This window comes from Notamacropus eugenii, chromosome 6 (genome assembly GCF_028372415.1).
Source record: "Notamacropus eugenii isolate mMacEug1 chromosome 6, mMacEug1.pri_v2, whole genome shotgun sequence".
Classification (NCBI taxonomy): domain Eukaryota; kingdom Metazoa; phylum Chordata; class Mammalia; order Diprotodontia; family Macropodidae; genus Notamacropus; species Notamacropus eugenii.
In genome coordinates, this window is record NC_092877.1 from 343,336,376 (window position 1) to 343,349,621 (window position 13,246).

The 13,246-nt window shown below is 43.2% G+C and overlaps 1 protein-coding gene across 2 annotated transcripts; it reads left to right on the top strand.

Annotated features, from left to right (window-relative positions):
- Positions 1-2,936: 2,936 nt before the first annotated feature.
- DNAJC19 (DnaJ heat shock protein family (Hsp40) member C19) lies at positions 2,937-13,023 on the top strand. 2 transcript variants are annotated; one of them, XM_072618387.1, is made up of 7 exons: positions 2,968-3,180; positions 4,836-4,887; positions 4,979-5,052; positions 8,888-8,967; positions 10,736-10,806; positions 11,986-12,067; positions 12,849-13,023. In XM_072618387.1, the coding sequence occupies exons 1-6, from the start codon at positions 3,178-3,180 to the stop codon at positions 12,063-12,065; spliced, it is 360 nt and encodes a 119-aa protein (XP_072474488.1). In that variant the 5' UTR covers positions 2,968-3,177; the 3' UTR covers positions 12,066-12,067; positions 12,849-13,023. The 2 variants fall into 2 exon arrangements, with proteins under 2 accessions (XP_072474489.1, XP_072474488.1); XM_072618388.1 differs by lacking the exon at positions 11,986-12,067 and having other exon boundaries at positions 2,937-3,180.
- The last annotated feature ends 223 nt before the right edge of the window (positions 13,024-13,246 follow it).

Sequence of the window (13,246 nt, forward strand, 5' to 3'; positions counted from 1 at the left end):
CTGCTTCATAAGGGGGATTTGAACTAATAATTTTATGCTGCTTTAAGGAAGTTATGAAACATAAATCGATAAAATTCTCTTTCATTTAGCTGCTGAGCCCCCAGAAGAAACTGTTAAGTATTCAGTCATTTTCAGTCACATCTGGCTCTTTGTGACCCCAGCTGGGTTTTCTTGGCAGGGATACTGGAGGGGTTTGACATTTCCTTCTCTAGCTCAATTTACAGATGAGGAAACTGAGGTAGACAGAGTAAAGTGACTTGCCCAGGGTCACACAGCTAGTAAATGTCTGAAGCCAGATATGAACTCCCAAAGATGAGTCTTCCTGACTCCAAGCCTAGCACTCTACCCAACATGCCACCTAGCTGTCCATAAAGAAGATCCTAGAATTCTCTAACAGTTTATTTCTTGTATTTCATTCCCCGTGTGACATACCAGTCACTGCCTCTTTCTCTGATGCTTCATTCCCAAACATGAAACACATTCAAATAAGAAGTAGTTATAGTCAGCCACACTTGTATCTCACACTAGTTTTCAATATTAATTGAATGGAAATGTAATTGAACTTTAAAAAACACATATTCTTTGGACTTATTATAATCTCCTAAGCAGAAAAGGAGAAAGAAGAAACAGGTAAATAATGTGTAACAGTTCTCTTGTATTGGTCCATAGACACACTTCTTATGCTGGTCTAGGGTTCCACCCTTGGCAGGAGTAGGCAGCAATGGCAGTGCCCTAAATTCAATGGATGTGCAAATACTAGTGACCCCAACTGCCTCCACACCTGTTCTAGACACATAGAAAGACAGATAGATAGATAGACAGACAGACAGATAGATAGATAGAGAAACAGATATAGATAGGATGGGGGACTGACCTTGAGATTTCATTGATGTAGAGTCTCCAATGCAGTTCAGCACTTATTCTGCAACACATATAGAATTGTTTAAGAAAGTTTCTTAGAGCACCCAGAAGTTAAGTAACTTGCCTAGGGTCACATAAATATGGGCTATATGCCCAGAGGTGAGATTTGAATTTGATTTGTAGATTTGATTATAGTCTTCCTGGCTACACATACACACACACTTATTATGAAGTGTATATAATATACAAATCAAGGTTTAGGTCCACAGTCCTAGCTCAGTGGTTATATCACTGGGCCTCTAGTCAAGAAGACCTGAGTTCAAATCCAGCTTCAGATAATTACTTAGCTGCACAACCCTGGGCAGGTCACTTAACCTCTGTTTGCCTTAATCCAAATGAAATAGCAAATCACTCTGGTGTCTTTGCTAAGAAAACCCCGTGAAAACTATGGTCCGTAGGATCAGGAAGAGTTGAGCATGACTGAACAACAATATAAATAGGTAGTTTTTTCCCCCTCCATTTTGTTATTGTTTTGGTTTTTTTTTAATTTAAAGCCCTTTTAATCAGATTTGCAAGACTTCAGATAAATATTTTCTTACTACTTGTTATTAGTATACTCCATACCTGGCCAGGTGCCTGTCATTCTTATATTTTAAGTTGTGGTCCAGAAATCTAAATCTCATTCTTAGACGCCATCTTCTTAAGCAGATGTCCACTTCCAAAGTCTGTTTTTGTCTTCTGAACCTCTTGCCTTTGAGAAGCTGAGCAGCAGGGATGAAAATAGCACCTGTGCCCCCTAAGGTCTTCATATAATCTTAAGCAATGTTTCCTCATACATGGAATAAGACTGCTGGGAGTCAGTCTTGGAAACTGAGGGATACTGTTTCCAGTAAGTACTGGGACACTTCCCAGCTTGGCTTCAACGACTTCACAGCCTGGATTGGCATGAACTTGTGGAAATGAGTCAAGGTGCTGGAGTAGGAATTTGAAGGAGAGAAGGAGGATATAATGTAACCAGCAGTTACGTCTACAGTGTATACAGTACTCCCTTGTCTCATTCTGCTAGTTTGGCAGTAAGTAAGCACCTCCCACGGTTGTAGTCATTAGCATACTGACAGAGTGTCTCTTTAAGGTGCTGGGCATTTAGGGACAGTTGGGTGGTGCAGTGGATAGAGCACCAGTGCAGGAGTCAGGAGGACTTGAGTTCAAATCTCACTTCAGACACTTGACACTCACTAGCTGTGTGACTTTGGGCAAGTCATTAAACCCCAATTGTCTCATCCTGGGTCATCTCCAGTCATCCTGATGAATCTCTGGTCACTGGATTCAGATGGCTCTGGAGGAAGAAGTGAGTCTGGTGACCTGCACAGCCCTCCCTCACTCAAAACAAAGTCAAGTGCAAGTCATGTCATTACTTCTCCGATGGCATGGTCTCTTTGGCAGGGAAGGACTAACACACACACACTGGGTTGATTTAGGAACAAACAGGATTCCGAGTCCACTACTTATCTACAGCCATTTTCTGCAAGGTTACCTGGGCTTTTCTCAGTCTTTATTGTCGTCGTCCCTTTGCACTGGCCCCACCACGTGTTCCTCTCCAGGTGCCCCAGAACCTGGACTGGTTCCTCCCCCTCCCCCCATTTATTTTGCATAGCTCCTGTATATGGTCGTAGGTGTATACTTTGTCTCCATGCATAGAATGAGAACTCTCTGAGGGCAGAGCTTGTTTCCTATGGACGCGGTGCCCGGCACACAGCAGGCGCCTAATAAATGCCTTCTCTTGGCATCCCCCTGGCCGCTCTCCCCATTCTTTTCTCCAGGTTTTTCTGACACTTCTCTTTCTTGGTTCTCCTCTTACAGGCCTCCTTCCTAATACACCGTAAGACGCAATGTATATGAGGTACATATAGTACAGTGTATATAATGTACATGATCATAGACGTAATTTTAGGCTACACACGCGCTAGGAGGAAGCTCCCTTCTGAACCCCGCCCCCCCAGGGAAGAGCCCGACAGGGGACGGGACAGCGGCCCCGGATGGTCTGTCCAATAGGAACTCGCCCCGCCCCGGGTTGCAGCCAATCCGCGGAGGACGCCGCGCCCCGCCCTCCCGGCGTCGGGCTGGTGCGGCCTTTCACGACGGTCGGGCCGCGGCGCTTTGCGGCAGCCGCTGTTGCTTGGCGCTCGCGCGCTGCATCTTGGCTGTCCCCGATCTGCGGGGCCGCAGTCGGCCCGGAGTCGGACTCGGGCTGGACGCGAGGCCTCTAGGCTGGGATGAGCTGCGGCTTTGCCGGCTCAGGGCAGCGCCGGCCGAGCCATGGTGAGCGGCCCAGGGGCCGGAGGGGAAACCGAGGCTGTGGCGGCGGAGCCCCCCTGAGGCCGCGAGCTTGCAGGGACCTCTGGTCTCGCGGGGTGGGGGGTGGGGATGAATGAGGACCTTTCCAAGGTCACGAGGGCATGGGGGGGCAGAACGGGGATTCGAACCCGGGACCCCAGCCACAGCTAGGTAGAGAGCGTCCCGCCAGACCCCGGCGTTTGACCCATGAGGAAGCTGAGGCCTGCAGGGCTGCAGGAGCTCGGGGGCCCGGCACGTCGTGTTTGTTCCCTTTAAGTCACTGGGGGTCCGAGGCCGTCCAGCCCAGCCCTCATTTTACTGACGAGGACACCGAGGCCCCCCAAGGGTGAAAGGGCGTGACCCCGGCTCAGGGCAGTCAGATCTCAGTTAGCAGGTGACCCTTGTTCGGTCTCGGGGTCAAACCCCAGTTTGGGGGCTTACAGGCACTGCTGACGCTGGCCTCGAACCCAGAACCTGGAGCCCCATCCCTCCCCGCAGTGCCCTCCTCTGTGAAATGGGCCCGCACCGGGCCCCAGGCGTCCAGCCCCCCACCACGTTACTCAGTAGTCCAGGAGTGTTGGACAAAGTAAGCCAGACTGCGGCGTGGCTCCGGGTCACTCGGGGTCATGGCCGTGACTGCGGGCGGGGTTGGGTGCCCATGACATCGGTGCCCATTCATTCCGGTTCCGAATCCGTGTTCCTCGTGCGGGCGAGGATGTGTAGATGGAGTATTTTTGTGCATGTACGTGTATACACACACGTGTGTGCATTCACGTATCTGTGTGTGTGTGCGTGCTGCATGCTGTATGTTTTTGAATGTGCACAAGTGTACGTGCGTGGGTATTCAGATTGTGTGTCTGTCTCTGTCTCTCTCTCTCTATCTCTGTCTATCTCTCTATCTCTATCTCTCTCTGTGTCTCTGTCTCTGTCTCTCTCTCTCTCTCTCTCTCTCTCTCTCTCTCTCTCTCTCTCTCTCTCTCTCTCATTCTTCCTGCATCCTTCTGTTTTTTCAAGGATCGCAGGTCCAGAGTCCTCACACTGTAGTTGGAGTGGGAGGGGCTTGTGCGGATGGAAGCCTTCTGTGCTTTGTCCTGTCACTGAAACAGGGTTTTCCACTGGTAAATGCTTTCTCCCAGGGTTTGAGAAGGCTGCTGTGAATCACCCCCCCTCCCCTCCATTCTTGGCTCTGTCCTCCCAGGGCGCTTGTTTCAACCTTCATAGTCTTTCCTGAGGCAAGGGAAAATTAATTCCCAGTGGGCAAGATGAAGATTTATTTGTTCTCTGCCTGTTAAGCATCTTCGCTGACAGGCCCTGTTCTTTTGCAGTTAATTTCCGTCCCAGTGGTAGGTTTTACCTACCTGATATTTTATTTTAAGATATTTTTAAAAGCCAAAAAAGTAAATAAACTTTTAAGTCTAAGAATATCCTGGATTTAAAGGGGGAAGAGTCTTTAGGGAAGCATTAGAAATGTTCATAATGTTGTAGATTAAATCCAGTTCTGGGTTATTGCCTTTTTTTTTTTTTTAATAAGTTTTACCTTTGAAATGTAAACTGAAAATTGCAAATAGAAGTGGGGTGGGGAGTAAAGTGCTAGGGGAGGGAAAGGAATGGAGGAAGTAACTCTTTTCTCCCTTCTATAGGCCAGCACAGTGGTAGCGGTGGGACTGACAATCGCAGCGGCAGGATTTGCAGGTTTGTGGTGGATAAGAGAGTGGAAGAAACATGGGTTATCTGGGGCTTCATCTTTATATAAAGTTCTGTTCACTCTTTTGTTTGTTTTAAGGCCGATATGTTTTGCAAACAATGAAGCATATGGAGCCTCAAGTAAAGCAAGCTATTCGAAGTCTGCCAAAATGTGTAAGATTTCTACTTTTACTGCTTTTTCATTAAGCCATTTCAGCTCTGATTGTTGAGGCGTGGATGGGAGGGTTGGACATTTCTAGATGATTATTGGACTCTTTTAGTTCACAGCTCTATTCCCTCTTCTCCCCCACCAAGAGAGGACCTGGCTTCCTGAAGGGATCACATGCCACTAGACAAGCCAAATGAAGTGTCAGTACTAAGCTTTAAGTACAGGGCTGCTGATCTAGAACAGGGATTCCTAACCTAGATTTCAGTGAGTCTATGAGTCTGGATGGAGAAGAAATTACCTCCTCATTTCAGTATAACTGGTTTCCTTTACAGTCCTATGTATTTTACTTTATGCATTTAAAATATGATTCTGAGGGGTGCATAGATTTCACCACACTGCCAAAGGAGTACAGGACATACAAAAAGTGAATAGCCTCTGATCTAGAAGAATACATGAAAGGTAAGTGGGTACCAACTAGAAGGGTGTCTTTTTTATCAAAATTAACCTTAGCAGCTTCTTTCAATAGTCTCTTTCTTCTCTTTTATCTCTAAAAAGTTTGGTAGCCCAAGAATAGGGCATTGTGGTCAGGTGAGGGGGCCCACTTCTCCTGTGCTCCCAGCTCTCAGTTAAGTTGTCATTCTACCCCTGGGCCAGCTCTACCCTTTGTGTGCTTGGGCCATATGTGCCACACAGTAGATTCTAGTACAGGTAAGGTACCTCGTTTTGAACTCTTGCCTTCCAAAAGGGTGTCTGTTGTGACACCCACTAGTGACTGGTTCTGAAAGTTGATCATTATTAGTATACAAAGATATTTTCCTTCTGTATATGGTAAGTGACACTGTTCGCTCCTGAAGAAGGGAGTCTATACAGAATCTGTCAGGACAGTAATACAGAGCTGTCAGGGTATTTCACAATGACAATCTTGGGGATACAACTTCAGTAACTATCTCTGGACCTCCATTTTCCTACTCTGTGAAATGAGGGGCTTGGGCTAGATGTCTTCTGAGGCCCCACTTTGCTCCAAATCTATCAATGTGTATCATTCTGATGGAATCAATGCCCCTCCCTCAGAAACCATACCCATGTATGGGTGGCAGTGGGGAATGGGCCTCAGTACACATCTGCCTCCCAGAAATCTTACCTTAGAAGGCATGCCGTCTAAGTCACTAGGTCAGTAACCTGTCTGAGGATGTAAAGAGGACTTTGTTCTGAGACACTGAGCTTCCATCCATGAGACTAGACATCATTCCCAGAACTGGATTTCTGGAGTTGCAAGGGACATTCTTAGAGATGGAGTCCAGACTTAATCCTCACCAGTGCACCTGCTCTCTGAAGTGACCCTCTGGCGTTACTCCAGGCCTTCCTCCGCTTTCACCTCAGCTCTTGCAAGGCTTCTCATAAGAGCGACTTGTAAGGGACAGAGCTTCTTACTCAGTCTCCCCACCTCAGATCTCTCAGCTCTGCAAACTGTTCTCCACACAGCTGCCAGAATGATCCTCCTCAAGCCCCTGCAGAAGTGTGATCCGCTCCTGTCTTCTCCAGAAGAAGGCTCAGAGCCCTACATCTTTTGGTTGTGCTCTTCCCGCCCCAACCGAGCAGATGTCCTCCCTCCTGTACATGATCTTGTCTACCCTACCTTCCTGCTCAGAGCACTGAATTGGCCTCACCGCTTCAAGTACAACCTGGTTGTCGTTCTGAGGCCACCAGGTGGAAGTTGCCCCCATATTAGTGTTTACTTTATATTTACTTATTTGTATCTGTCAGCTGGGATATAAGCTAATTCCCACGGTGACTTGTGTTTTTGTGGTCTCTAGCATCTAGGCCTATAGCTGGGAACTGTAGGTACTTAATAAAGGTTAGCTGAATTGAATTTGAACCTAATTGTAGAACTTGAAAATGTTTATACATGCTAAATTCATCTTAGATTTGTCCCAGCATTGCAACCTATTTTAAAACCTTTTCAGATCCTATTTCCATGTTATCAGCCATCAGGGTCTTCATGAAGAAGCCGCTGATTTAAAATACTGAACAGAGCTGAACCCTGGAACACACCACCAGAGACTTTCCTTCAGCTTGACTATCAGCCTATTCTAAATGGTTATTCAAACATTTGCATACCTACCTGTCCAGCTCACTTCTCAGCTTTGTCCATAAGATTATCATTAGAGATGTATAAGGGCTCCTGATACACTTGATGTGAAGATGTTCTCAGCAGTAATTAAAATCTGTAGTTTTCACTGTTTGTTCCTAGTTCTGCTGCCTGAGTGACATAGAACAACCCTTTAAGTAACTGAAAACAATGAGCACGTCTCCCTCCCAAGGCCTTTTCTCCAGGTCAGACATCCCAAGTCCTGGCCAGTGGTCTTCATGGCCCAACTTCCCATCCCTTCTTTTGCTGACTGCCCTGCTATGTTCATCCTTGAGCTTGCTGTGGCACATATGAGCAAATGAGCAGGAGACAGAACTCGAGCAGCACAAATGGGACAGGTACCTCCCCCGTTAAGGAAACCAAGCCTCTCATGGCAGCTGAAGGTGACATTCATCTTGGGGGGCCAGCCTTGCCACACTGACACTTCATACTCCTTGTATCCTCCATGTGCACTAAAGATCATTTTTCTTGCTAGGGAAGATAAGCAGAATGGGCATTCAGGAGCACACCTTTCAGTTAAAATTGATGTATCTGCCTAAAGCTGCAATCCTGTCACTTCGAGCTTCTTGTGTTTGTGATTGTTTGCTTGTCTTAGCACATCTAAGTCACATTCCTGACACTCCTACAGGTCCCAGCAAGTATTTTACGTTCATCTTTGGGCCCATGCCGTTCTCCTTCCATTTTGGAACATCTTTTTAAAAATCTGAGCTTCATTGCAGAGCTCCTTCTGCGATCGTATCACTATTTCAGTGCATCCCCCTTGACTTCTTCATAGGAACCCTTTATGATTGCAGCAGCAGCAGCATTTCTCAGTAGTATCCTGCCTTTGAGGCCACACAACTATTCCTAACTTTTCTCTGAAATCTCCTAAAGTCTACATAATGACTGTTACCCTCCTGGACTTCACAAACTCTAAGATAATCACTTGGTGCCAAAATTCCTGTGATTTTTCAGTTCCCCGACCATTTGGATAGAATCAGGTCTAGAGCAGCAATTCTGGCATTTTCCTCATCTTCTGAAAGGTTAAATTCATCAGGGCAATTGAAGCATTTATCCCATGCCAGCTTTTAGGAGAGAGCAGAGAGTTGGATTCTCAAAATAAAGTCAGTGCATAGCACAGAATAGGCACTTACTAAATACTTATTGACTGACAACCATTGTCTCAACACAGTTCCAGTTCTGTGATTGACTTCTTTCATTCCCTATACATGGCTATGCAGACTGTAGCACACTCCCATTTTCTCCCCATTGTCCTACAGCTTCCTTTCCCTCCATCCCAGTCAAGCTCTAAATGGCGTTTTAGAGTTACTCTTCCAGCCTCCTCCTGCCTGGGTGGTTGTCCTCTTGTTTTCCATTTGAATTTCAGTTGGGCAGCATCTTATTGAAGATGTCAGCTCATTTCCAGTGTAGGTTCATGGTTCTGTCAGTGTAGTGCGGAGACTTGAGGCTCCACCTTTTAGATTGGTTCTCTTGTATCTTGAGCATCAGTTGAACTCTTGATTTAGTGCTATTTGTGAAATTGCTGTAGAAATTCCCCTTAAATTCAGTTTCTGAAACAAAAATAAGGTGCTTCTGTGAAATGTTTCTCTTTGCTTATCTGTTTTTGAAGGTTTCATTTGAAGACTTTCTGCAGTCATTCTCCCCTCTTCCTATTCCATTAATTTTTCTTGCTGATGTCTTTCCGCTTTCAGGCCTTCAGTGGTGGCTATTACAGAGGCGGGTTTGAACCCAAAATGACAAAGCGAGAAGCTGCACTTATATTAGGAGTAAGGTAAGTTAAATGCCTCATACAACTGTCTCCATCTGAAGTCTCTTTGATGCACTGAGAGTACTTGAGCAAATGGAATTTCTGACATTGAGAGGAAGAAGGTGTGAGAGTCTGTCTCACGTGATGTAGCTTGAGAAAGTCAAGTTCATCTGTTCTGGATGCAGCTGTTACCACCCTGACCATTGTATCCATATATTTGTTCATCCTTCGTTGCCGAAGAAGACCATGCCATCAGAGAAACGATGACATGACTTGCACTTGACTTTGTTTTGAGTGAGGGAGGGCTGTGCAGGTCACCAGCCTCACTTCTCCTCCAGAGCCATCTGAATCCAGTGACCAGATATTCATCAGGATGACTGGAGATGACCCAGGATGAGGCAATTGGGGTTAAGTGACTTGCCCAAGGTCACTGTATCCATATGGTTCCTTCCCTTAGACAGTTTTAAAGTCATTGCACTCACCACAACAGGGCAGCATAGGAGGAAGCCTTTGTGTATGGAAGTATACAAGAACCATCTTATTCACCTAGCTGCTTCCACAATGTTAGGACAGAACAATTTAGGGTGGATGTAGGAGACAGCATGATTCACATCATTTTTATCATTGAGTTCAGGATATGAGTCTTATATTATCCTTTATTAACATTTTTTTCAATAAAATTTAGTGCAGTCTTGTAGTAGGCATTTTTAAAACTTACAAAATTCTTTTGTGGGGGAGATGAAGTATCGTTCTCCATAATTAACAACATCTTGATGGTGATAATGCACTGAAAGCATCAGACCAGGGCTCTGATAGAAAGAGTACTAGGTTTGGTGTGAGAGCAACTGGTAAAATCCCAGCTGTCATTTATAATCTCTGTCTTTGGCCTATCGTTTTACCTCACTGAGACTAAACTATCCCTCGTGTCCTTCATCACTCTAAGTCTTTAATTCTGTGAGCTGCATCTTTATGGTTTTAGTCCTGGCATGTTTTTCATAGGGTTTTGGGTCTATGACAGCATAGTAATTTTAATGTGATTTCCTAAAAGGAGTGGAGCATAATTAATAGATTTATGAAATATAATCAGATTACATTTATGGTGAACCTCTGAATACCATTATTTTGTCCTTATTTCATAAATAAGCAAGTGATATCTCTAATGAGAATTTAGTCTAGAGTAATGACATTCAGCAGTTTCATTTTGAGCAAGTCTAAGTATCACTCATTCTTTGCTTTAATGAAAGTTTCCCCAAAGGCATTTTAAAAGGGTATAAATACCCTTTATTTAGAACAGTGAGGTGATCTTGGTCTTGGCAAAAATCAGTTGGACAATGGGACAAAGAACTATACTATTTTTAGAACTCATCTCTTAAACAGTTCTCCTTTGTGTCACTAGCCAATTATTGTATTTCTCTTGTGCAAATTTCCTTTTATTTCCAAATACTGAAATATTAAGCAATTTTCTGAGAATATTCATAATATTGTTAAAACATTCCACTTGAGTGAAATTCATCACTCTTCTGACCAAGGAACTATTTATTTTTCATATTCAGAAGACTCCTTTTGTTGACTTTGTCTAAGCAAATGGATATTTAGCGTGATTAACTTGAAATTTTACTCATTTTAACAAATCCCAGCAATGGAGCTCATAAAGTACCTTGTACTGTGCAGTGACTCACAAACTCTCAATATCGTTGTCATTTCTGTATATACATGATGTGGCATATATTCATCAGTAGTTGTTTAGAAAAAGGTCTTTTTTGGCCCAAAGTCAATTATTTTTCTTTATTAGCCCTACAGCCAATAAAGGGAAAATTAGGGATGCTCACCGACGAATCATGCTTTTAAACCACCCAGACAAGGGTAAGTAGTCATTATGTTCTTAATGCAAACCTTACTGTTATTGGTGATTGTTAAGCTATAAAGTAGAAGAGCAGAATTCACTCTGTTCTTGGTGGTTTTTCCCAGGGAAAAGCTTTAAGTTAGTTATATATTTCATGTAAAATGTCACGTGTTCAGTATCTTTTCAAAATGTGTGTTTTCATTTTTGTCCACCTCCTCATGACCCCATTTGGGGTTTTCTTGGCAAAGATACTGCAGTGGTTTGCCATTTCCTGTTCCAGCTTGTTTTACAGATGAGGAAACTGAAGCAAACAGGGTGAAGTGACATGCCCAGGGCCACACAGCTAGGAAGTGTCTGAGGCCAGATTTAACTAAGGAAGATGACTCTTCCTGACTCCAGGCCCACCACTTTATCCACTGTGCCACCTCACTGCCTTTTTTTTTTCCAAAATATTTGGGGAAAATGGCAGGTTATCAAAATTCACAGTGCCCCCTCTAAGCTCTTAAAAACGGCTAACTGACTTTGGGAAGTTTCAGTGATGTTTTGAAAAGTCCTGTCAGTCAGTTTACTACTTAGCCATCATGTAGCCTAGCCTGAACACATAGAAAAGCAGCCAGTCATTTTTTTTTAAGGTCACTCCTATGTGGCCTTCTTGGCCACACTCAACACTGGGTGCCACCTGTTTGCCTGGCTCAGATGCTCTCCATCAGATGTAGGTAGATGTCCAGCAGCCTCACTTCCCATTAGGCCTTGTGAGTTTTTTGCTATCTTTGTTTCAGGGAAGAGTTTTATCCTAGAATATCCCCTTTCTTTGGTTGCAGCGAGGCAGATCATATACACAAGAACACTTTCCTTTCAATCTTTAAGTATTTCCCAGATAATCGATCAGAATGATCCTCAGGAAAAGCTACTTGTAACAAATTAACTCCTCAAGGGGTCTTAAGTATCACCTAGTGCTCGGGATCCCTCTGAAGTCAGACAGCTGAGGAGCTAAATGATTGTTTCATGTTCTTGCTCATCTGCCACAGAATTAGAACCACAACCCTGGGCTCTTGACTGGGAGCATTAGACCTTGATATTTGCTCTAAGAAACCAATATTCAGTGTCTTTAGAGAATGTAAATGCACACCTGAGGAGGCAGCTCATTTGTGGACTAGTTACTGGTACATAATTATTTTAAAATAGTTTGTCTTTTCTAGATGGCAAGAAAATAGCCTACTGTATCCCACTGTATGATCTTTCAAGAAGTAGATTTGAGAAGAAAAGTTTCAGCTGCTAAAAGTAACTTTTATATAAGTCTTCTTATAAGTAACCAGGGGAATATTACTAGGAATATTAAATCAGATAAAATGTTAACGAGTTTCTTTTCCATAACAATAATCTATCACCTCAGCTATTTGAAGCACAACTAAGAATCAAGTAGTAGCAAAGAGATTTCTCATCCATACAAAAGGCTTAGAAGGAATTCCTTACTTTGCATTTTTGCTGATTATTTCAAGCACAGTACTAAGGACTGGTTATCTAGTTTCCTAAACTACAGTACATTAGGAGCCCCAAAGAGTAAGCCTTGGCCATTAGGAACTGAGGAACAGTGCAGAAGGCAAGCACAGGTACTCAGAAGGCCTGGGGGTCTGAGAGCTTTCTGTGTGGAGGCGAACAGAGTTTGCAATGTCTAATAGTCATTAATGTTTGTAATGATTACTAAGTCATCAAGAATACCTCTAATTATGTTCCCAGTTGCATTTACCACAACACTTGTAATATTTTAGAAAGATTCATTCAAAAATGTTAAAAGTCCATGTATTCATGTTTAGAAGGACTACTTTCTTTTATCTTGAAAGTTCACTTTAGTGAAAGTCTAGTTCTTTGCTAATGCTAGTTAAAAAAATGTTACTTATAATTTTTAAAATAAATATTTCACATTGCCTATGATATATATGTGAGGATATAATTCCAATGTTATTTGGTGGCAAAAGGAAAAAAGACGTATTGTATTCTCTGGTCAGGTAAAGCATTTCTTTGCCCAACCTCCATAACTATTCCTTTTCTTTTTTTCTTATAGGAGGATCTCCTTATATAGCAGCCAAAATCAATGAAGCTAAAGATTTATTAGAAAGTCAAGCTAACAAGTAAAATTAATACACAGATAATTTTAAATTTATATACACATCAATTACTTTATGTATAGGAGTCCTGATGTTTTATAATAACTTCATAAAAGCTGTAATATTTCTTTACTGGTTGCATTAGTTGGTATAATTTGGGTTTTTCTTTTCATTAATTTTGGTGCTGTTATAATTATTAGATTACAAATGCTATATTACAGTTCCTAATGGGAATTGACTAGAACCTGAAACATACCTTATTTAACTTATTTAATTTTATATTTAGAATCCTACAGAAACAAATCATCACTCCTGTGAGCTAACAAATTGATGCACATTTGCCTGCAGTATTTTG